The sequence below is a fragment of the Prionailurus bengalensis genome, chromosome B4 (genome assembly GCF_016509475.1).
Source record: "Prionailurus bengalensis isolate Pbe53 chromosome B4, Fcat_Pben_1.1_paternal_pri, whole genome shotgun sequence".
Taxonomy (NCBI): domain Eukaryota; kingdom Metazoa; phylum Chordata; class Mammalia; order Carnivora; family Felidae; genus Prionailurus; species Prionailurus bengalensis.
The window spans coordinates 14,379,396-14,403,689 of NC_057358.1; the positions used below are offsets into that span (position 1 = coordinate 14,379,396).

Consider the following 24,294-nt stretch of genomic DNA (forward strand, 5'->3'; position numbering starts at 1 on the left):
TTGCTGAAAGATGAAAACAGCCCAAGCAAAATCTTAGGGTGTGTTCATTTCACACCGGTGACAAAGGACTGACCCGAAGTGTTGCCAAGCTCAAGAATTTCACACAGGGTATTTTTTTTTTTTTTTTTTGTAGTCATTGGAAGTGTATACTTTCTCCAGAGAAGCTTTAAATAAACGCCTGTATTCCATTAGATAAAACGCACAAGTTTATTTATTTAAACTTACGGTCTAGCTGACAGCTTCAGGTCAGGAATGCACATGTTGTCTTCTCCACAGTCCACCAGGATGTGAGCCTGTGTTGTGCAAACAGGCATCAGGAATAATCTCGGAAAACCTGAATCACATCCTTTTTTCCTGACAACTATGAACGATTCCACAGATTAAACCAAGGCTTTCGTTTCTCTCTGCGTGAATTCTGCCCAGCTAAAAACCCGAAGCAAGGCAGTGATCTTCCGGTATAACTTCGTTTACATAATAGCCTGATCCCCATTCATTTGGAAATGTCCATAAAGAAGGTACTCGGGCAGCACTTTGAGGATCAGAGGCTGCATTGATTCCATTACAGCCACATTTTGAACAAATCAAGTCTTGGTTGCACAAGGGGAAGGGCTTCTGAAAACACAGTGATGCAGCGTTTCAGGAAACACGTTAGGAAAATCTCCCAAACGTTACAAGTTTGTGCGCAGGAACGAAAACAAAAGAGGCTGGATTTGGTGTTAAGGTCACAGGAGCGCTGCCCAGGGCCTGACCGAGAATCAACCATCAAAGACCATCGGGGACCTACCTGCTCGGTGACAGTGTTTTCCTTGTAGTAATTCAATATTGGTTTCACGTCCAGGCCTTCTTTAAAGGTGGATTCATCCAAACTGTAATTCAAACTAATGTTGATTGGAGATAATTTATCTCGGAATTCGGTTTCATCCTAGGGAAAATAATCACAAACGCAAGGAAGGCTCTGTGAAATAGCTACATGATGTTAGTCTGCGAGAAGCAGGCAACATGTGACCTCAGTCAGTGGACGTGAACGAGGAGGTAATTATCACGGCAGCGGGCTTAGGTACACGCTGACTGAGGTGGTATATAGGATTAATTAACACATGCTCGGGAACGAAACCGTTTAGAGTTGTGGCTTCGTTGAAATAGATGCTTCTGGAGGCAGTTTTCAGGTTCTGCAGATCTCAGTGACTCACACAAATTGGTTAAATTGCAAAGGAAAAAAACATACTCATATACGCAATAAATGTCATGGAAAGTTTCGTGAATTTTTATTTTCATGAGGTTGGCCGCATTTAGGAGTCCTCTTGGGCTCAGGAGAAGAAAACATCTTGATTCTTTTCCTCTCTTATTATCTCTTTCAGCTTGCATGAACTGCAAAACACCTTCAGCACCCTCGGAAAAAACAAACAGAAGCCCTCCAGGGGGAGAGGGTCGTACCCCCAAAGGCCCGAAGGGCGGAGACAAAATAAGAAAGAGGATAACCTCACGACTGGTAAAAAAGCTGGGATAATAGTGTTATATATATTTCAGCTCTTTTATTCCACGGTAGGTCTTGGAGTTACTGTAAATATACATTTTTTTAAAAACAGAATTATAAATTACTTTCAATAAAGGCACTGAATGCCTGAACGTTTTCCCAACTTGGCTCTGAAATGCACATCGATAACATCTGGCCGAGCATCCTCACGCAGGAGAAAAATTCAAATAAATTGCGTTTAATGTTTATGGTTTTTTGGGAGGGAGGCAGTGAGATATAAAAACCACCTGAGCGAGTACTATTATCAGGCTAGTGTGCAGGACAGAAAGAAGCTTTGGGAATTAATAGCCACATGCTGTTCGGTCAGCTGAAGAAAAGCTCAAAAATGGAGCGTGTGGCCCTCAGAAGAAAGTTTCCTCCTATAAAATGAAAATAGATGTGGATCTCTGTGGACCCGAAGGATGGTCCGGTAGAGAAAAAAGGTTGGAATTGGAGTCTGAACGTTAGGAGGCCAGAAGGGTGATTCTGGAACACTCACTCGGAGGTAAACGACAAAGTCCTGGCATTGGAGGGATTTCTGCCGCTTGATGGTAAGAGGGAAAATGAAATGTGACTGATTGTTGTCAAGGAAAAGCGTGCGTTTGACGGCTCCTTTTTGTTTCAGAGTATCCAAGTATACCTCGGCGGTCAGGCCTAAGGGACAGAAATAGAGCAAATATAATCAGGAAAGGCAAAGTATTCAGTGAATGCAGTGCTCGAATGAATTTCTATTTCCACTTGCTTATTCAGAAAACATTGTTTTCATAGTTGGGATCAAAAACAAATACACGAGCTGCAAAAGTTTTATAAAATACTCCCCAAGCTATGAAACTTGTTTTGTAATGGTTTGACACAGTCACTTCCCCCTCCCCCATGATGATATCTGTTTTTACAGATAATATTAACACCAATTATTCAAGGAATATTTACAGAGAGGTTTCCATATATACAGTAGAAATCTTAATATTAGAAACGGGCTCATTGAAAGTTTAATAGGGTCTGCAGAGGAACATTTATTGTTAACTTTTCTCAGTGTAGCATAGGAGTGTAAAAATGAAAACATGCTCACCTATTGTATTTGAAATGCTCTGGCCCGCTACTGAAGCACATACTTTTAAAGAAAAGCTACGGAAAATAATAGTCAACAATGTATTGGTTAATAACATTTTGAATCTGAAATAGAAATCTTACTTCACCTCACCCCAGGTCAAATGAATACATCATTTTTCCTTTATACTTCTCAGTATACACACACACAACTAACTAAATATACATATATTTGTAAAAAAATACATACATACATATATACATACATACATATACATATATATGCATACATATACATATATACATACATACATATACACACACACACACATATATATATATATATACATATCTCACCAGTTGACCATAATACAATTAAGACAACTAACATTAATACATAGGAAGGTAATACTTTAAAGCATTACTAGCAGCTAACTGATTTAATCATTGGATTAGTTAATTACTGGCTGCTTTGATTCAACAAATACAAATGAATATCATCCATGTGCCAGGGAGGGAAGAATAAGGCAATGCAGCTGGGGAACAGCCAGTCATAGAGCCTGGAGATAAGCAAGACCATGACTCCATTTGAGGAACCTGAGGAAATTCAGTATGGTTGGTGCATTTGAGCAAGGCCGGAAGCTAGAGGAGGGGAGGCTGGTTGGGTTGATCTGTGGGGAACAGGGCTTTGAAAGTCATGTTAATCCTAAGAGGCACGGAGCCCTATGGGATGATTAACCGCATCCCCACCCAGCTTAGGAGGAGATGGGGACCTGGTGGTAACTTGCTGGGTGTGGGTATAATTTGAGGCAGAGACATTCCAAGAGGGCAGGGAGAGAGAAGGAACATAAGGAGCTGAGCATGGCTGTCTCAAGCTGGGTAGGCACAATGATATGGTGTAGAGAGACTATAAAAAGAGGGTAGATGTGCATAAGAAACACCTTATAGTTTTGCTGGGAAATTGACCTAAAATCCAAAGAGATGTCTGCCATGGTCTGTAGGATGACCGGCACTCGGACCTGTTCTGTGGGCAAAGAGGGAATGAGAAATGGCCAGTTGTCTCTGCCTGGCTTTGCACAATGTGCTCATGTCCCTCCTGAACAATGGTAAGCCCTAACAGCCAGCATTCGGAATGGGGCTTTTTCACATTTCTAAGGAAGTAAAAATAGAAGAGACTACTTAACAATGATTTAAGGACACTCTTGATGTTTTCATTAATAAAATACTATAGTATAATTTGAATATTTCTACAGCATCCAAAAGCTGTAAATAATCCCCAATCATACTTTAATTATGTGTCAGCTTCCTGTGTCAAATATAATGAAAATGTGTCACATCTGGGACTCATCTATCTACCGTGACCTCAGTCAATGTCTCCCTTCAGGGTAAATAATTTGCCACATGCCATTAAGCCAATAGTTTCCTGAGATGTCTCTGCTATTACAAGTGTTTGTACCCCTTCCCCAGAGAAATCACAAATTCCAGCCCACTTCGACTTTAATTAGAATTATTTAAGAAAGATGAGTAGTTAACCATATCTTTAAATTCTGCAGCAGGTATGGCTTTCAGAACTGAAATATTTTCTGTGTCCAACTTTTTTTTGGGAAGTACTTGGCTGTGTGTTAAAATCATAGACAAAGTTCATTAACTTTTACAAGATAAATTCCTATTTATAATGAGATTGTCAACTTAGCTACGTTAAAGTAATTTTATAGATAGGACTTTGACATTTCAAAAGCAATGGAGTTTTTGAAAAAGTAATAAATGAAACTATGAATGTGAACATGATTGTCTCTTTGCGAGGAGGCATTTGATCGACAAATGATGTTAGCAGCTGAGTTATGAATTGTATCAGTTACCTGTCATTGTTATTCTTAACTCCCCCTTTCTGTTACCTTCAAATCATTAACTGGACGACTGTAACTTTCTCTTTTTTTAATTTTTTTAACGTTTTATTCATTTTTGAGAGAGAGAGACAGAGCATGAACGGGGGAGGGTCAGAGAGAGAGGGAGACACAGAATCGGAAGCAGGCTCCAGGCTCTGAGCCATCAGCCCAGAGCCCGATGCAGGGCTCGAACTCACAGACTGTGAGATCATGACCTGAGCCCAAGTCGGACGCTCAACCGACTGAGCCACCCAGGCGCCCCTGTAACTATCTTTATACAGGTTTAAAATAACTGCTACAACTGATCGAGTTATTGTTAGTAGCACCTCAACCTAAATGTGCTAGTTTGTAGACGTCTTTCACAGAAAAGAGTTACCAAATCAAAACGTTCCAAGCCCCCTGGTTCTGATCTAAAAGGAAAACCTCAAAATTTTATAGTAGTGGACAAAAATATTCATTCTTTTAAAGAAAATTTTTATTATCGGGCACCCGGCTGGCTTAGTCCCTAGAGCATGAGACGCTTGATCTCAGGTCCTGAGTTCAAGCCCCACCCTGGGTGTGGAGCTTACTTAAAAAAAATTTAAAAAGACCTAGTTTTATCAGGTGTCAGAAAATGTCATCCAGTTATAATAAATAAAACATTTAGAAAATTTTTATTACTGAAATATGGCAATATTTCAGTAATACAGTAATATAGTAATATCACATACAGTGTTCTATTTGTTTCAGGTGAACAACCCAGTGATTCAACAGCTCTGTACATTACTCAGTGGTCACTGTGATAAGTGTAGTTACCATCTGCCACCAAACTTACAACAAAATGATTGACTCTGTTCCCTCTGCTGTCCTTTTCATCGCTGTGACTTACTTATTTTGTTAACTAGAAGTCTGTACCTCTTCCTCTTCCTCTTCATCTATTTTGCCTATCTCTCCATCCCTCCCTCCTCTCTGCCGACCACTTGTTTGTCCTCTGTATGAATCTGTTTCTGGGTTTTTTTGTTTGTTTGTTTATGCATTTGCTTTGTTTTTTAGGTTCCCCGTATGACTGAAATCATATGTTATTTGTGTTTCTCTGTCTGACTTATTTCACTCTAGGTCCATCCATGTTGTTGCAAATGGCAGAATCTCATTCTTTTAGGGCTGAGTAATTTCCACCGTGTATCTATACCCCATCTTCCTTATCCATTCATCTACGGACACTTGGGTAGCTTGGCTATTGTAAATAGTGCTGCAATAAACATAGAAATCCATATATCATTTCGAATTAGTGTTTTTGTTGAAGCATTCACTCTGAATTTAGCAAACTATATATGGTACGTAAACATACACATATATTCGCTATGTGTTTTATCTGCCAAAACATTTGGTCCACTCACGGTCTACACCTAATTATAAAGTACTCTTGCATTTTCAGGGAAAGCTGTGACCTATAATTAATTAGAGTTAAAACTGCAAACTTGAATTTATGGTCACATCCAATATGGTGCATTAGTCTGAATAGGTCTGATTGGAGCAAAGACAACAAATCAACCCAGATCCTTCATCACATAAGTTCTAAAGGAAACTGACGTCTGTAGCGCTTCTAATATATCAGAAAGCAGGACAATGCGTTATAAATCCTCTGACGCCAGCCCCAACCCGATGTACAGTTGGAATAATGATGCTGTGGTATAATGGTGAGCGTAGCCATGCTTGATGGAAAAAGAATGAGGCGGATGTGAAACAGGATTTAAAAGTACAAAGCAGTTCAGTCTTCAGCCTATGCAATTTAATTCGATTTCAGTGACAGCAAATATCAGATTTTGCATGAAGGTAGGCATACTGGAAAAGGTGTTCTCAGATTTGAAAAGTGGATAGGGATGATCTTTTACATTCATCAATTAAAACATCTTACTAAATGCTTTTTATTTTTCTAATTGATTAGTAACACTATTAATATTTGTTGTGCCATTTTTTTTTTCTAATTTAGAAATACCAGTAGCAGATCGTTTATAAAAGGACACAGCTGTTTGAAAGACAAAGAAATTTACATTGGCAGACATGAAGAACTATTTCCCAGTCCGGGTTCACTCAAATAGTTTTCAGATGTAGAATACAAAGTTCGATCACATACAGACAGTACTACAAGAAAGCACATCAACAAATGCCTGTCAATTATGTTGGAAATACTGACCGAAATTCCTAAAATAAACTTACAAAGTGTCAGAGAAACACATTCTAGACTGAGCCAGCTGTTAACTTGCATCTTCTAGTACTCTGAGGCACCATTAATTCCAAATTTTTGCATGTGAAAATGAAATGTTTTGCAGAGAATGCATGCAATAGGATGAAATAAATAATTATAAAGACATATACTATGCCTTTTCCCACATAACAAATTGCATTTTACCTTAATATGATGTAGTGCAATAAGGAAAATGGCTCATGAAAAGAAATATGTTCTTTTACATAATAAATAATATATATAAGCATATATGTATAATAAATATATAATAAATATAATAAAGTAATACCCTTTCCATAAAACCAAACAGACCCCATCTCTGTTAAAAATACTTATATTTTATTTATTGGTTTATTTATTTTTAAGTTTATTTCTTGATTTTGAGAGAGAGAGAGAGAGAGAGGGCACACGCCAGCATGAACAGGGTAAAGGAAGAGGGGAAAAGAAAGAATCCCAAGCAGGCACCACGTGGAACCTGATGCAGGGGCTCGAACCTACGAATGCTGAGATCATGACCTGAGCCAGGAAACCAAGAGTTGGACTGACTGAGCCACCCACACGTCTCTTATTTAAAAACAAAACAAAACAAAACACCTAAAAATCCTTTAAAAAAAAAATGATGTAGTTCAAAACAACACTTTATATCAAAGTGTGCCACACACAGATACTTCAAAGAATCCAGCCTAGGGTCCATTGAGCCATGAACCAGGGAACACCAGACTCTTTGGGGAACTGAAGACTTAACACTCTTGCCCAAGTAGCTCCCACAGAACATTTCAGTTAATCACGCCAGGGTAAGGATAGATGCTGACTCTTTCACATATTTTCTCAGATCAGGTTTTCATTATAATATTTTATGGTTTTAAACCCTTTGAAAATGTGCTCAGGGCACTTCCCCGCTCTGTCCAAAAACTGGCAAAGGAGAGGGCATGCCTTGCAGAGTCCTTTGCCCAGCAAAGGACATTCTTCAAAGACTTGTTCAGGGTCCCCCTCACTCCCCACCCTCCACCCACGATGGCTTTGACTCTGGTATGAACTCCTGTCAAAAGGCCATCAACAACATGCTGAAACTGGCTGGAAAGAAGTTCTCTGAGTCAACACTGGTTTGTTGTGCCTCTAACAATTCTCAGGAACTGAACATACTGTCTGAGTTCGACCATACCTTCTGGAAAATGAGGGCAAATCTCAAACACTCCCAAGTATTTGTTGATTTTTCAGAGGCTATGCCCTGTTGGCATTACCCAATGAAGACAGACCTCTGACCCTTGAGGACCTACATACTGAGAAACAAAGTGACACGTTCCCAACCCGTGTTACAACTGAATTCCATTTGTACTTCCTTCAGATGCCTGGCAAGATTGAGAAGGAACACTTCCAGAAGCCACATAAGTTGTGTTCTCCTATGGCCCACCAAAGGAACCGTAATTTTATGGCTATTCCTGATAATGCGATCACAGCCACAACCACAGAGTTTAGAGCAGGAAAATCACTATTTTTATAATGTTTACCTCCTGTCAAATTGTGCGTGCTAAAATCACGAAACTGACATGTGCTTTCAGCACAGGAAACTGAGTAGTTTCACTAAAGCCTGACTAAAAGAGAGAGACATGTATGTCTGGAAAGGGGTCTCCATAAGCATACACAAATACGAGAGTCAAGGTATTTTCTCCTATTTGCAGTGCGGTTAATATTTATTTCAGCATGCAAAGAATCCAAAAGAGATCACCAAGATTTGTTACACTGGGAATTTTCCCAAATGTTTGTATGTTTCTCCTTTCACCTGGAGCCTGTAGACTGGGGAAGTAGCCTTCAGGTGATAGGTTAACAACAAAAGATCAGCATTATGTCATAGATCCTTCTCTTTTTTTCTCTATCTGTATTTATTTCTATCCCTATAGGTTGAAAAACACGAGTTCGCATTCAGGCCTCCCATTCCAGCCTAGCACCACAAGAAATATTCTAAATTCCCTCCTTTCTGTGTTTGTACCTTTCTTCTCCCATGCTGAGAAATATTGCCACCATTCTCCTCATCACACTTACTTACCTCTCCAATCTCTCTGAATATCGTTATCTTAAAAAAAAACATTTCTTGAGCATCACTGCCACACAATGTTACATTAGTTTCAGGTACAGGATTTCGTGATTTGACAAGTTTATACGTTGCGCTCACCAGGGTAGAGCTACCATGTGTCCCATTACACGGCTCTCACGGTCAATATCGTTGACTGCGTTCCTTATGCTATGCTTGCATTCCTGTGACTTACTCATTCCGTAACCGGGGGCTTGTATTGCCGTCTCCCTTTCACCCCTTTTGTCCAACACCCCCACCCCCTTCCCCTCTGGCGACCATCGGGTCGTTCTCTGGATTTATAGTTCTGATTCTGCTTTTTGTATTCCTTGTTCATCTCTTGTAAAGATTCCATTTACGAGTGGAATCATGTGCTATTTGTCTTTCTCAGCCTGACTTAATTACCCTCTAGGCCCATTCATATCGTCTCCAATGGCAAGATCTCATCCTTTTTTACAGTTGTATAATATTCTATTACATATATATATATATCCGTATATTGTAATATATTGTAATTTTGTACATGTAGCAATATATCACATATGTGTATACAGTAGGAATGTGTATGTATGTATACACATCACATTTTCTTCGTCCATTCAGAAAGACTAACTCTTTGCCACTCAGATTGGGTGTGCAGACCCACGGCATCAACATCTGACTGGAGCTTTTCAGAAATGCAAAGTCTCAGGCCGCACCCCAGGAGTTGCATTTCCCGAGATGCCCGGGTGATTTGAATCCACAGCGGAGTTTGAGAAGCGGCAGACTAACTCACCAGGCCACAGGTGACACAGACTCCGGAATCTGGCATGTTTTATTTTCCAGATTGATAATCATCGGGTGCAGCAAAAGCTGGGCATCCACAGTCACGACTGGCCTTGCTCTGCAGGGAGAAAACAAGAGGTTTCCATGAGCCACATGAGCAACACTGCACTTCTAGGGACCACTGCCAACGTTCCCAGCCTTCAGGCCAAGAATTTGCCTCACTGCACGAACAGGTGGGCTCCAGACTTAACTAATTACCTTAAAACACATGTCGTCGCTCATGACTCCAAATGAAGGATGCTATGGGCCCCATCAAGCAAAACTGTGTTCACAGACTCGCTTTGTTTATGGAGGGGGTTCAGGGTATTTGGTGCTATCGCCATGCACTGCCTCTCTGGAATCTGCTCTATTCCTATCGGAGCAAATGCGTCATTCTGTATTCACTCGTGCCTTGTAAGTACTTGAGTTTTGCAAATTCTCTCATCTTACGTGCTGATGGTGTTTTATTTTGACTGATAATGTTCTATGCAAGCTTTGCAGATTTAGCTAAACTCATAAGGGTGGGTTGACAAGATCATTCTGGACTTCACGCAGAGCAGTGGCTGTCGATCCTGACTGCACAATATAAGCATTCCAGGAGTTTCCAAAAAGGTAATATGTCCAGGCCCCACCACAGATGAAGTGCATCAACTCCTCAGGGGGTCAGGGCCAGTCACGGGAATGTTAAACAAACTCTCCAGGTGGTTCTAATGCTCGGCCAAATTTGAGGAGAGGGAGGAATGTAGAGCAAATGGAGTTCCACCCACCCAGGTGAGGCTAACCAGAGAAGCAAGTAACTCATTAGGGGAGGGGACAGGGCAAGTTTTGAACCTGGGCTCCGAGATTCGAGAGCTAAGAGCCAAGTCCCCAGATGACAACAAGAAATGATGTCGCGTTGGGTAAGTTTCCTTTGACAGGAGGGAGGGCCGTGCCTTGGGACAGTGTGTGTTCATGATTATCACAATGGGCCCCACCGGGAGTTTACCCTACACTCCTTACCTCTACTTTGTTACATAATTTTGTTTTTAATACTGTGTTAGCTCCAGGCCTTGAAAAAGCAAGATAGTAAGACCGAGTAAGACATGCCCAGAGTTAGACAACCACTGGGGCAAATACCTATGAGGAAAGACAGGGAGGGAGGGAGAAGCCTGGCGACCAGGCGTCAGCCTGCGAGGCAGGTAAATAGTAATCTTTCCCCACGGGTAGCCCTCCTCTATAAGCACCTTTCAATGCGTTTTCAAAGCAAAGAGAAAAATTCAAACATAGCGTATCGTTTTAGAAGTTCTCCTAAGATTCATATCTTAATTTAACATTATGTGAGTAGGGGCTGGAAGTCTGGTCATAAGGTATGGGAATAAAAAGACAGAGAGATGAGGGGCGCCCGGTGGCTCAGTTGAGCGTCCGACTTGGGCTCAGGTCATGATTTCAGGGTTCGTGAGTTCGAGCCCCGCTCGGGCTCTGTGCTGACAGTTCAGAGCCTGGAACCTGCTTCAGATTCTGCGTCTCCTTCTCTCTGCTCCTCCCACGCTCTATCTCTCTCTCTTTCTCTCAAAAATAAACAAAAAAAGACAGATGAAGGAAAGCAATTGAGAGCAAAAATTCCTCCAAACTTTAAAAAGAGCATCTACATGTTCTCCAAAATAAATAGTTGGGAGGTACTCTCTAAGGCAAAAAGAAACAATGGAAAGAACACTTGCATACTGCAAAGCACGTACCTGTAAACAGCTACTTTTCCTGTTCCGAAGGCACCTACAATCAAATCTAAAAAAAGACAAAAACTCAAAACACATGCACACACTTTACAGAAACAATCTCAGCTCATAATCATAAAGAGCATATTTAGCACCCCAAAATGCTGATGGTAGAGAGTGAAGCTCATCAAATGAGAGCGGCAAACTGCACCGTCCTGAAGACATTCTGGAAAGGATGCTGGAACATCACTGTAACCCAGGAGGACACACAGACCAGTACCCTTCTGGACTTAGGAAGGCCAACTTTCTCGAAGTGCTTTAGAAATCCATCATAACACCCTTTCTCCCATCCTCTGGACTTAAGACCTACGTGTGAAGGAAAGCAAAAGGGGAAAAAACTGGTGCTTAGTGCCTGTATGTACCAGGCTTGTGACACACATTGTTTTCCCATTCCTTCCACCACCTGTGAGGCAGGTACTATAACCCATGAAGCGATACATGTTGACTGTCAGGTTGACACAACCATTCGCTCTTTAGGAATAGAGTGGATGGTGAGTATCCTCTTGGCAAAGCGATTAGTAGTTTGTGAAGTAACCGATGTGTCATTATCACGATCTTAAATGACAATAACGTTGGTAATAAATAGCACGTGCTGAACACTTCCTCTAGGCCAGGAATTCTTCTGAAGGGTTGACCTTAATGATTCCTTGCGACAAGTTAGGAAGTCTCTATAATTATCAGCACAGTTTTGCAGGTGAGTACATTGAGGCTTAAGAAGGCGAAACTATGGGGGCGCCTGGGTGGCTCAGTCGGTTGAGCGTCTGACTTCGGCTCAGGTCATGATCTCGCGGTTCGGGAGTTCGAGCCCCGCGTCGGGCTCTGGGCTGATGGCTCAGAGCCTGGAGCCTGCTTCCGGTTCTGTGTCTCCCTTTCTCTCTGCCCCTCCCCCGCTCATGCTCTGTCTCTCTCTCTCTCTCTCAAAAATAAATAAACGTAAAAAAAAATTTTTTTTAAAAAAGGCGAAACTATGAATTCACTGGGGCTGGTCTACCGCCGTGCTGAGTGATAGAACAAGCTTAGGTGGTCTGAGGGGTAATGTTCACACTGATCCCAGTGATCGGCTAATACACAGGTAAAGCAGTCTGCGCTTCTAAGTCTAATGTATCGTGGTTATCCCTGGCAGAGGGCAACCAAACAAAAATAAAAATGACAGTGGCTGAATCTGAGGAGCAAAATTTAGACGCAGATGTGAGCAAACTGGACCTGGTAGAAATAATGGCCACAGAAGGAAACTTGCAACAGTTGAGACCATAAGTGGTTAATCCTAGCAGAACAGAAATGAAAACACACACACACACACACACACACACACACACACACACACACAAAAGGAGGGGAATGTATATGGCCGGTCCACATGGAAAACCGATCATGGAATTAAATGGGTTTAACGGACTTTGCAGGAAAATGATTTGTAGACACTCACCTTTCCTGGATGTAGGAGCAACATGGGGCTGTGAACAGGGATGATTCCCCTTGGAGGACGGAAGTGCCCTGGCCTGAGCCCTCAGCTAATGATGGATGGATGCCGATGATAACTGGGGACGCCCACTTCCTCACCCCTCCAGTGGGATAACTCTGAGGCATCTTCTGCCCCGTCTCCCACATGTCCCCAGCTCCCGCTGTCCACCGAATCAGCCTGCTTCATAAGCATCTTTATGGTGTTCTCCCTTCCCACGGCCCTCTTCCCTCCTGCCTTAGCAACGTTTCTTGGAACCACTTCTCACAGAAACTCCTCGCTTTCCAATCCTTGTCTTAAAGGTCAGTGCTGGAAGAACCCAACCTAAGACAACAATAATTCTTGTGAAAAATGTTGATTTTTCCAAAAAAAAAAAAAGAAAAGAAATGGACTCCGACATCTTCAAGGTTAAAACCACAGTCAAAATGCCTCGTGTTTTATAGCCACAGAATCCGATTCAGATAATAGGCTCGAGACTCCAAAAGCTCCGCATCTAAAAAAGTGTGCATGCTAATGTTCAGAAAGGTGAAATGAAGGTCGTTTTAAAGGATTCTGTATTTGTGAGATTAAAAGACACAGATTAAAAGAAAAAAGACAATTTGGGGGCGCCTGGGTGGCTCAGTCGGGTAGGTGTCCGACTTCGGCTCAGGTCATGATCTTTCAGTTCGTGAGTTCGAGTCCCGCGTCAGGCTCTGTGCTGACAGCTTGGAGCATGGAGCCTGCTTCAGATTCAGTGTCCCCCTCTCTCTGCTCCTCCCTCGCTCTCTCAAAAATAAATAGACATTAGAAAAAAAATTTTTAAAGGAAAAAAGACCATTTGACAACTGTGGCTCATGGAATAAAATAGCCTTTTCCAAGGATCCAAGTCTTTGAAAGCCAGAAAGCAAAGTTCCTGAGTCTACCAATTTTAAAAATTTTATCAGAATTTCAACTTTTTCAAGCATTTTCACATATATTTTTTCTGTTCCCTTCTTCTTTTCTAGCATATCCGTGCATTTCTGCTATGTCAGAGGAAAAAGAGTTACTGATTTGAAAATACAGACTCCAGTATTCAGACAAGTGTGGGCCACACGGTCCTCAGGGTGATCCCTATTTGTTGAAATGACACCAGATGAGAGTTCTATGAAAAATGACTCAAGAGGAATTGTGTGCTTTGTTTTTGGCTCCAAATAAGGTTAAATATTAATATGCCAAGATTAGACATTTTATAAAAGATGGGTTTTAAGAACGGACTGTCCAGAAATGGCAAAGAAAATAAGACTAGAAGCTCTTCCAAGGCAAGAATCTTTCTTCAGGCTTGCACATGACAAGTACTTCATGGGATGGTACAGGTTGCAATAAATGAAGATAGAAATAATGTTGGGATGCACAGCACCAGGTACAGGGCCAGATTTGGAACGGGGGCTTTATAAATCCTTGAACTAGGAGAATAAGTAATAATGAGATAATATACTAAAGATAAGAGAGATGAAGTGCAACAGGCTAGCTAATGGAAAACAACGGTTAAGTTCTGCTAGGGTTTTGTATAGGTGTGCATGCACACGCACGCACACACACACAGAAGCCCCAGCCAGATTCTAGAAAATTCCAGAAAGCAGTACAGAAGCTGCATCATGACTAGATCATCGTTGTAGACAAGAAGGTGAGAAACACCGTCCTGACAGTAATGAACAAGAGGCCTTTTCCTTTAGGAACTTTGATTCATTCCTGTGCCTCAGGGTGGGAATTTGACTACTCTGGAAAAACAAAGTAACTGGCAAAAGAGGCCACAATTTTCTTCAGGAGGATGTGGCCACAGTTATTCAGAGACCAAGAAAGCAGTTATCTACCAGGAAAGTATGTTTGCCTTTGGAGACACCATCTTGGTATTGTGCCTGCTGGAAAAGGCTGGAAACATTGAGGCTCCGGACCTTAAAATTCTGGGATCTCTGTAGGGGGAAGAACTGCTCTTCCAGTTTTTTTCCTAACCAATTTGTCCTTTCAAAATATGGGATTTGTTTTAAAAAGTACTATGCAGTTTCCACATATGTGTATATGTATATATACACACACACACTCACACATGCCCATATTATCCTTATATATACATACATATATTGATGTTTGTGTATATATGTACACACATATGTATGTATATACATACATATATGTCCATACAGATATACATGTGGGTGTATATTATTTATATATATATATATATATATATATATGCATATATATGTGAACACGTAATTTTTTTTAACCTTGTGTAATCCCATCATGCTTAGGAATTTAAAGGATAATTGGAAGAAAGAGTAATTTGAGTACTGACACTTGGATTCATAACTTCCTCCCTTTGAGATAACAGGTCTTATACTATTATTTGATGGATATTCTCCTTTCTTCTAGAAACTTCTTAGAGGCAGATTCTGAAAACAAATTAAAAATTTTGCCTTTCTTTATATAGAGACACAGCCATTTTTTTTTTCTTGAAGAAACAGCTGGCAACTAAAATTGGTTCTTTCCCCTTAATCCAAAACTGTTCCCAAAATGCTGGAGTCCTTTGTTATCACCTCACATTGCCTGAGAAGCATAGTTTATTTTCCTTTTGGCTTTTGATGAAACAGCTGAGTACTTTTAAGGATACAAGAAGGGGGACATTAGCATGAATGCAGGATCAGTTGGCAAGAAAAAATAACCCTAAAAATGTGAGGTCGTAGGAGATGTATTACACCTCCGGTTTGTATTTTATTTCTCCGCAATTATGATTATTAAATGAGGAAGAAGAAAAGAGCCAAACTTCTAAAGTGGTACTTGGAAGGAAATTTTAGAGGTGGAAGACGTTCTACGTGAAAACATCAGCTTGGGTTTGAGTATGGATGTAGGTGGGCAGGAGGGAGTGGCAACTTCCTAGGGGGAACAGAGGGGAGTCGGTGGGAGGGCAGACAGCAAGAAGAGGAGTGACCCTGCTGTGTTAAAGGATCACCCAGAATCCTTTAGTAGAAGTCCTCTTGGCCATCCAAGAGCCGCCATTTCACAAGATGTGAGCCTCTTACCAGCCACCTTCTCACTTTTCCTTCCCACACTCATCTTGTTGAAGAATGTACCAATGCTTACAAAAATGCCATCAGACCACTCTTTTTATGTTTTGGAATTAAGAAGCATCTACTATTTTAGAATAATTCTGCACAATGAGAATCGCCATAAAGAGCTTCCAAACAAACTTTCTCTCCATCTGTCTCAAAATAAATAAATTAACTTAAAAAAAATGAAAAAAAAAAAAAAGGAGGGGGGGAGCCTGGGTGGCTCAGTCAGTTAAGTGTCGGACTCGTGGTATCAGCTCAGGTCATGATCTCACACTTTGTGGGTTCAAGCCCCGCGTCCAGCTCTGTGCCCACAGTGCAGAGCCTGCTTGGGATTCTCTCTCTCCCTCTCTCTGCCCCTCCCCTACTCTTTCTCTCTCGTCCCCGCCCCCCAAAATAAATAAACTTAAAAAATGATAACTTCCAGACAATTGAGAAATAGGGGAACGTACAACCAATAGTTGTATAAAAAGATTACAATTACTCAAGAGAGAAGGCTTCCTCAAACGTGACCAAAACAATGTGGGAATCACAAAGGAATTTGAAAGTGTAAATTCTTTTGCAAAAAAAAATCCAAGCAGGGTCAAAAGAAACAGGAGAAGATGTTTACAATGTATATGCTTGATCAAATGTGAGTATTTTTCAATGCTTACAAGAATGTCTGGCATGGAGTGAAAAATACATAGTAGTTATTATTAACCCCAATTCATACTACACCCATAGAAATTAATAATAAAGCTATAAATATTCTAGTAAAAAGACCGTAAAGAGGCAATGTACATAAAGATAAATAGCTATAACCAACAAATCTATAAAAAGATGTTCAGCCTCATTCGTCAGCAAAGGCATCCAAAGGAAAGGGACAATGAGGTATCACTCTGACCTTTTGATTGGAAGATATGAAAGGTTAGTATCAGGCAGTGATGGGTGGAGAGCAAAGGACTGAAGTCATGCTGTCTGTGGGAGGGAGGGTAAACGGGCACGATTTTCTTGGGAGGTAGTTTGCAGAGGGCTGTGACAATGCAAACTTTTGACCCAGCATTTGTACTTGCAGGAATATATATATATATATATATATATATATATATATATATCTCCTGAGGATATATTGGACAATTGTGCAGAGATGTGTCAGACATAAGCTAACTTTATAAACACTTTATTATTTAAAAAATTTTTTTTAATGTTCATTCATTTCTGAGCGAGAGAGACAGACTGTGAGCAGGGGAGGGATAGAGAGAGAGGGAGACACAGAATCCGAAGCAGGCTTCAGGCTCTGAGCTGTCAGCACACAGCCCGATGTGGGGCTTGAACACATGAACCGCAAAATCATGACCTGAGCCGAGGTCGGGTGCTCAACTGACTGAGCATTCAGGTGTCCCTACAAACACTTTAAAGATACAAATTCCTTTGCTGCAATAACTCCAAGAGATGCATCCTTTAATTATTCCCATTTCGAAATGAGGAAAATGAGATACAGAGAAGCTGAATACAGTACGTGACAAGGTCAAGTTTTAAACGCAGGCAGTCTGGCTGCAGAGCTGATCCATTTCCCGTTCTACCATATTGCGTCCCAGCAGCACGTCTATGGGCCATTTTTTCTCTCTTTAATTTTTTTTCAAATTAAGGTATATTTTTCCTAGAGTAAGTGCCTCCTTTCTAAGCAATCGTGTTCCAAGAGCTTTGATAAATGCATCCAGCCATATAACCACCACCATAATCAAGGCATAGAACCGTTCCATTATCCTACAATGTCGCCCATGCTGCCTGTCATCATACCCACCCCACCTGCAGCCCCAGCATCCACTAATCTGTTTTCCAGAATGTCAGAGAAATGTACAGTGTGTGGCCTTCTGGGTGTGGCTTCTTTGACTCAGCTTGGTGCCTACGAGAGTCACCCACCATGCTGTGTCATGAGTCCATTCCTTTTTATTGCTGAGCAGTATTCCACTGTGTGGGTGGCCCGGAGTTTGGCCATCCCCGTCTAGGGGACACTTGAGTTGTTTCCCGTGTGGGGAAGATCACTCTAAACATGCGTATACAGGATTTTGGTTTTGATTTGTAAATTGTCTTGTTGAATCTCTCTCACATCCTTGAATCTCTCTTATAAAGCAAGTGTTTTAATTCAAGTGGAAAATCACTGAGCAGAAGGTAAAAAATTGGGAATTCTAGACTCCAGTTCATCTTGCCACTGGTTTCCTAATGGCTCTGGGCAAGTCACTGTTCTCTGACAGGTGTCTGGCAAAATCTTCAACGTTCTCCTGGTTCGAGAAAGCCACGAGCTCTGTAGAGTTGGTTGGGGTCCCATGACTGTGCCTCCCGTGCTCTGTTTTACTGTCCAGGCCTCTCCCTTGCCTGTCATTCAGCCTTGCTTCGACAGAGTTTCTATCTCCCCTTGCCCTCACTCTGGGACGGCCAGTTTCTGCCTTTCTTCCTGACTTACCCAGACTCAGGCCTGCGACTTGCTTACCTCTGTCACTCAGCTGCCTGAGCTCTTCGTTCAAAGACTTCTGGCTATTGTCGTAGCATTAAGTGATGCTCACAGCTCCCGACATCCCCTCCAGGCCCTTCTCCTCACTGTCCTCACTGTCCAGGCTCCATCTCTGCTAAGCCCTCCGCACAGCGTGCAAGTGTCCCCAAGACGAATGGAGGTTGTCCAATAGAGTTCTATACCCGGCCCCGCCCAGGCTCTCCTCATTTTCCTACAAGGACGCCATTCAGAGAAACGGTGGGATTACAGACGATGTATAAAATGGCGGGGTCAAAGGTGGCGAGTAAATATGGCAATGTTGACTTGTAAATAGGTTATGAAATTGGCTTCAGCGTTTAGCACTAGAGAAACAGCTCACGTCTGCGGGAAGCAGGCATTAAGATAAGTCTCCTCGAGTTTGGCAAACGTGTTAATCTAAAAATAGACAGAGGCTGCCTTTCTTCCTTGCTTTTTTATTGCAACATGCAAAATATTACTGAGAGGGGAGGTTATGAGTTGAGGAAGAAATGCCTGAAAAAAAAAATTGCTTGGTTTTATCCCAGAAAGTAATAATCCTAACAATCTGTCTGAAATGCTTCCAAATGAACTCTGGACAAAAACATTTATGAGCTGGAATGCAGTATTAGGTTGCAACATTCTAATTTACGGAGAGTTTATTTTCCTTTTTTCAAAAAAGAGTCCCACAAAAAAAATAAGAGTGAAATATCAAATGATGAGTCTGTCTTGTGAAAACAGTTTTCCAAACATTACTGGCTTCTTGGGGCGGCAAGGATCACCTTTTTCCCTCCGCTGTTGCTTGATGTTTTACTTGTTGCGTTCTGTCACCGAATCAAAGGCATTTCACTTTATCCCTGGTGTGGCCACGTTAACAATATGTGTGCCGTCCAGTCAGTTGCTAAAAGTCTTGGAGAAAAGTCTGTTTCTTTAGGACCAGTCCCATTTATGAGTGGCTGCCTATTGGGAGTGATTTCATAGTCTCCAGAAGAGCGTGGTATCTCACGAGGCACTTGCCCCACATGCAGCCTGATAGATAGAAGTCTAGGATCCAAACCTTGTGAGGCTTTGTAAGTTCGCTAATTGTTAGAGTTTACATGTTGTAGTCCTAACCCCCAGTACCTCAGAGTGTGACTTTTTTTGGGTCTTTAAGAAGTAATTAAATTGATATGAGGTCACGAGGGTGGGCCCTATTCTAATCTGTCTGGTGTCCCATAAGAAAATTTGGGCACAGGCACACCGAGAGGGCAGACCCTGTGAGGACACAGAGAGAAGACGGCCATCTAAAAGCCAAGGAGAGAGGCCTCAGAAGAAATGAACCCTACCTACACCTTGATCTTGGACTTGTAGTCTCCAGAACCACCAGGAAATAAATTGCTATAGTTTGAGTCCCCTAGCAGGTAGTACATTGTAATGGCCGCCATAGCAAACTGATACACTAAGATACACATTTATAGAGTTGCAAGGGAAGTAGGAGCGGAAGAAGAGAACATTTATGCAGTGGTTCCCTCATTCAGACTTGCTATTGAACACCTGCCATGAGCCCAGTCCTGTCCTCGCTACCAAAGATTCAGCAGAGGGCAAGAAGACACATTCCTTGCCCGTGAGGCACCTGTAGTCTGTCAGCCATCTCTCTGAGGGGACTTGTTAAAAAGGCAGGCCAGGGGCGCCTGGGTGGCGCAGTCGGTTAAGTGTCCGACTTCAGCCAGGTCACGATCTCGCGGTCCGTGAGTTCGAGCCCCGCGTCGGGCTCTGGGCTGATGGCTCAGAGCCTGGAGCCTGTTTCCGATTCTGTGTCTCCCTCTCTCTCTGCCCCTCCCCCGCTCATGCTCTGTCTCTCTCTGTCCCAAAAATAAAATAATAAACATTGAAAAAAAAAATTAAAAAAAAAAAAAAAAAAGGCAGGCCAGTGCCCTCTAAGTCAGAGTTCCTGGGTGTGACCCACTTCCCCGGGTCACTTATATCCCGATAAGAATGAGAGCGTTAGCTCCTTCCCCACCACACATTTGAGGAAAGGAAAGAGTGTATGTTTCTGTAGCTGGTGTGGAGGAGTGATTGGGGGCAGAAAGAAAAGGAAGAGGGGGATGAGAGGGGCTGAACATCCCCCCAGTGAGCTTCACCTACTTCACCATTTAGCTTGAGGGCTGGCCAGACCCTGAGCTTTCTGTTGCACCTTCATGCTCCCGTGAATTTCCATCAGGGTTGATAAGTTTTTAGGAAACCGGCTATTAGTAATGTCACCATGGGAAAATGTCAGTAAGGAAATATAAACTGATGGCCACATAGAAAGAGGAGCATCACATGAGCAATGTTGGCAAAGAGGAGGTACTGAGAAGGATTTTGCTCGTGTTAGTTACTGTGAAAATTTCTCATCCCTTTCTTGTTAGGAGGCTTTAGGCCTAAGTTACCTAAGTCATCACCTTAAGGCAAAGGCATAGGTCTGGCTCAAAGAGCCTGGATCTCTGCCTTAGAGCTAGATCCCCATCCCTCCCACCTCTGTTTGGTGAGTGTGTTAAGAAATAACAACAATCGACTACGTAGAGGCCTTCACAGTTGGCAAACTGTCTTCACGACAGTCTTGAGGGGTGGAGAAGTCAAGGTGCGGAGACGTGTAGGTGGTATGTCCCAGGCTACAGAGGTGATAATGACCCTGACTCCAGTTTGCTGAGGTTTCTATCATGCTGGCTACTAGTTCTCCTGGCTTAGCAGTTTGAACAGCAGGTGGTAGTCAAATGTCCAGCAAATACAGAACTAGGGTCAAGGGTTCTGCTTGGCAAGAATGAGGGCACCACTTGAATCAGGCTTGCCGTGATCCCAGGAGAGGATGCCAAGGTTTATTTTAAAGGGGCTCAGCATCTCTGTGTACATTTCCATTCTCATTCCGCACAGGAATAAAATCGTTTACTGGATCTAAGTGGAGCTGGAAGGTAATGGTCAGGGCAATAGTGTGTGTGCCAAGGTGTGTGGCTATGAGAAAACCGATTGAGTGAGTGAGTGAGTGAGTGATTCACTCATTCATTCACTGAACACATATTTACTAGGTGCCTTTTCGTGTCAGCCACTGCCTTGGGCACAAGAGACTCCACAGTGAGCAAATCCAAACCAGTGCTCGCCCTCACCTAATACAGGGTCCAGTGTAGTGGGTGAAATAGATATTTATCAAATAATCGCACACGTGTACTTCCAATCGGAGGTAAGTGTTCTTAGAGTAAGTCAACAGTCAGGGAAGACTTCTTAAGGAAGTGACTTTTGAACCGAGTTCATAAGTGGGAAGTGAACTCCCGGGAAAATGTCCAGGGTGCATAAAGACAGAAGAGATGCTTCAAGTGAATGACTCTGAAATATGGCTTTTAAATCACATATTAATAAATCAAAAATGACTTGCAGAAAGAACATGCAGTGGGAGGTCAGAAATAATGCAGAGGTTCTAAGTCTGGGAGAGCTTCCTCCTGCTCCTCCACATCCTGCCCTCCCTCCCCCCGCCCATAACAGGAACCGTGGCAAGGCATCAAGTTTTTATTAGCTATATCTCTACAAGTAAGATCAAGTATAAATGATATCCTGTCATATTTACTGTTGCCCTGGGTTTCATAAAGAAGCCAGCTTCTCCCCTTTCTGGTAAGGCACAGATGAAGCTTGGAAGTCACTACTCCATCCTAACAACAAGTCAAAAGCTGAATAAACTGGGGGCGCCTGGGTGGCTCGGTCGGTTTGGCGTCGGACTTCGGCCCAGGTCATGATTTCACGGTTCTGAGTTTGAGCCCCGCATCAGGCTCTGGGCTGACGGCTCGGAGCCTGGAGCCTGCTTCGGATTCTGTGTCTCCCCCTCTCTCTGCCCCTCCCCGGCTCATGCTCTGTCTGTCTCTCAAAAATAAATACACATTAAAAAAATTTTTTTTAAAAAGCTGAACAAATTGGAAAAACCAACAGCTCTTCTGATATCCACAAGAGAAGTGACGTCACAGGGCAAAGAGCTGTGCAGAAGTGGAGAAACTGACAGGCGGATACAGCGAACCGCCTACTGGAACAGCAGCTGCCTTGGGAGCCAGGGCCGGGATGCAGAAGCCTGACCAGCAGCTGATGAATTGCTGGAGGCCAAGTGTGGAGGACTCGGAAGACTAAAAACTGTGTGGGGGGGGGGCCCAGTCACTGGGGGGTGGGGGGAGGTACACCTTAGTGAGTTTTATCTCCTACGTCTCTACCAGGTTCTCACAGTAAATATTAGAGGAAAAATCCCTTTACGCTTCTGGCAGGGGGAGGGGAGATACATGCTCCATTCTTTAAAAAAAATTTTTAATGTTTGTTTTTGAGAGAGAGAGAGAGAGAGAACATAAGCAGGGAGGGGCAGAGAGAGAGGGAGACACAGAATCCAAAGCAGGCTCCAGGCTCTGAGCTGTCAGCACACAGCCCGACACGGGGTTCGAACTCATGAACCAGGAGAACATGACCAGAGCCTAAGTTGGATCATGACTGAGCCACCCAAGCACCCAGATATATGCTTCATTCTTAGCAAGGTCTGCCCTCAGGAAAAACTAAACCAGAGCCGAACCTGCTGGGGTATTATCAGAGCCTAACTGAGCTGGGGGAAGAGAAATACTAACTCCAACCCACTCTTGACATTCTGCTCAACATAAAGGCGGGGGGGCTAAGAAGCATGTATAAAGTTCACGGTCCAGAGGCTCACTAAAAGACTGAGACCTAATCACGAGATTATAAAACACTTCCCCTCCCCCAACACCTACCATCTCGTTGCTAAGGCCTGTTTATAGCAGTTCCTTTTATTCAGCATATCATGCCCAGTAATCAAAATGTTACAAGACACAGCTAAAAGGCAAAAAATACAGTGAGGAGACAGAAAGAGCAAGCCTTAGAACCAGATTCAGATATGGCAGGGATGTTGGAATGATTAGACTTGGAATTTAAAATAACTAGGTTTAATATGCTAAGGGCTCTGATGGATGAAACAGACAGCATACAGAACAGTTGCTCAAGGTAAGCTGAAGGATGGAAACTCTAAGAACCCAAAACGAAATGACAGAGATCAGTAACACTGTAACAGAAATGAAGAATATCTCTGATGGACTTATTAGTAACCTGTACATAGCAGGGGAGATATCTGAGCTAGACGGTTCTCAGACTGAAAAGCAAAGAGAAAAAAGAGTGGAAAAGAACAGAACAGAATATCCAAGGACTGTGAGACAACTATAAAAGGTGTAACATATGCATAATGGAAATCCCAGAAAGAGAAGAAAGAAAGGAATAAAAGAAATGTTCAAATGATAATGATGAAAATTTTCTTGAAATCAAAGTTCCAGGAAGCTCGGAGAACACTGAGAAGGATAAATGGCAAAATAGGTCACCTGTGCATATCACTTTCAAACTACAGAAAATAACAACAACAAAAATAAATAAAAATAAGAAAATAAAGAAAAAAATTCTGAAAGAAGCCAGAGGGGGAAATACCTTACTTATAGAGGAGCAAAGATAGCATTGCATCCAACTTTGCTCCAGAAACCATGCAAACCAGGAGAGAATGAAGCGAAATACTTGAAATCTTAAGAGAAAACCCCCCACCAACCTAGAATTCTTTACCCTGCAAAATCATCCCTCAAAATTCACTTCAAAAGTGAAGGAGAAACCAAATCCTTCTCAGGGAAACAGGAATTGAAGGAATTTATTGATAATAATCCTGTCTTCAATAAATACTAAAAAGAAGTTCTTTAGAAAGAAGGAAATGATATAAGTCAGAAACTTGGATCCACATAAAGAAATGAAGAGCTGGAGAAGGAATAAGTGAAAGTCAAATAAAAACTCTTACTTTCATTATCCTAAATGGATCTAACATGTAATAGCAAAATGATCATAGCAACACTGCATTTGACTGTGTGTGTGTGTGTGTGTGTGCATATATATAATTTAGCATGTATATACATTTTATTTACACGTTATGCGTGTATGTCATATAAATAGATGGCAGCCATGATACAAGGAATGG

General features: G+C 42.1%; 1 protein-coding gene across 1 annotated transcript in view; it reads right to left on the minus strand.

Annotated features, from left to right (window-relative positions):
* Positions 1-24,294, minus strand: part of ITGA8 (integrin subunit alpha 8) — a 195,122-nt gene that overhangs the window by 68,586 nt on the left and 102,242 nt on the right. The window contains exons 14-19 of the mRNA XM_043563837.1: positions 11,258-11,303; positions 9,514-9,621; positions 2,583-2,638; positions 2,013-2,167; positions 785-922; positions 226-293 (exon numbers count right to left, since the gene is read on the minus strand). Of these exons, the coding sequence (XP_043419772.1) occupies positions 226-293; positions 785-922; positions 2,013-2,167; positions 2,583-2,638; positions 9,514-9,621; positions 11,258-11,303 (571 nt within the window). The remainder of the gene's footprint in view (positions 1-225; positions 294-784; positions 923-2,012; positions 2,168-2,582; positions 2,639-9,513; positions 9,622-11,257; positions 11,304-24,294) is intronic.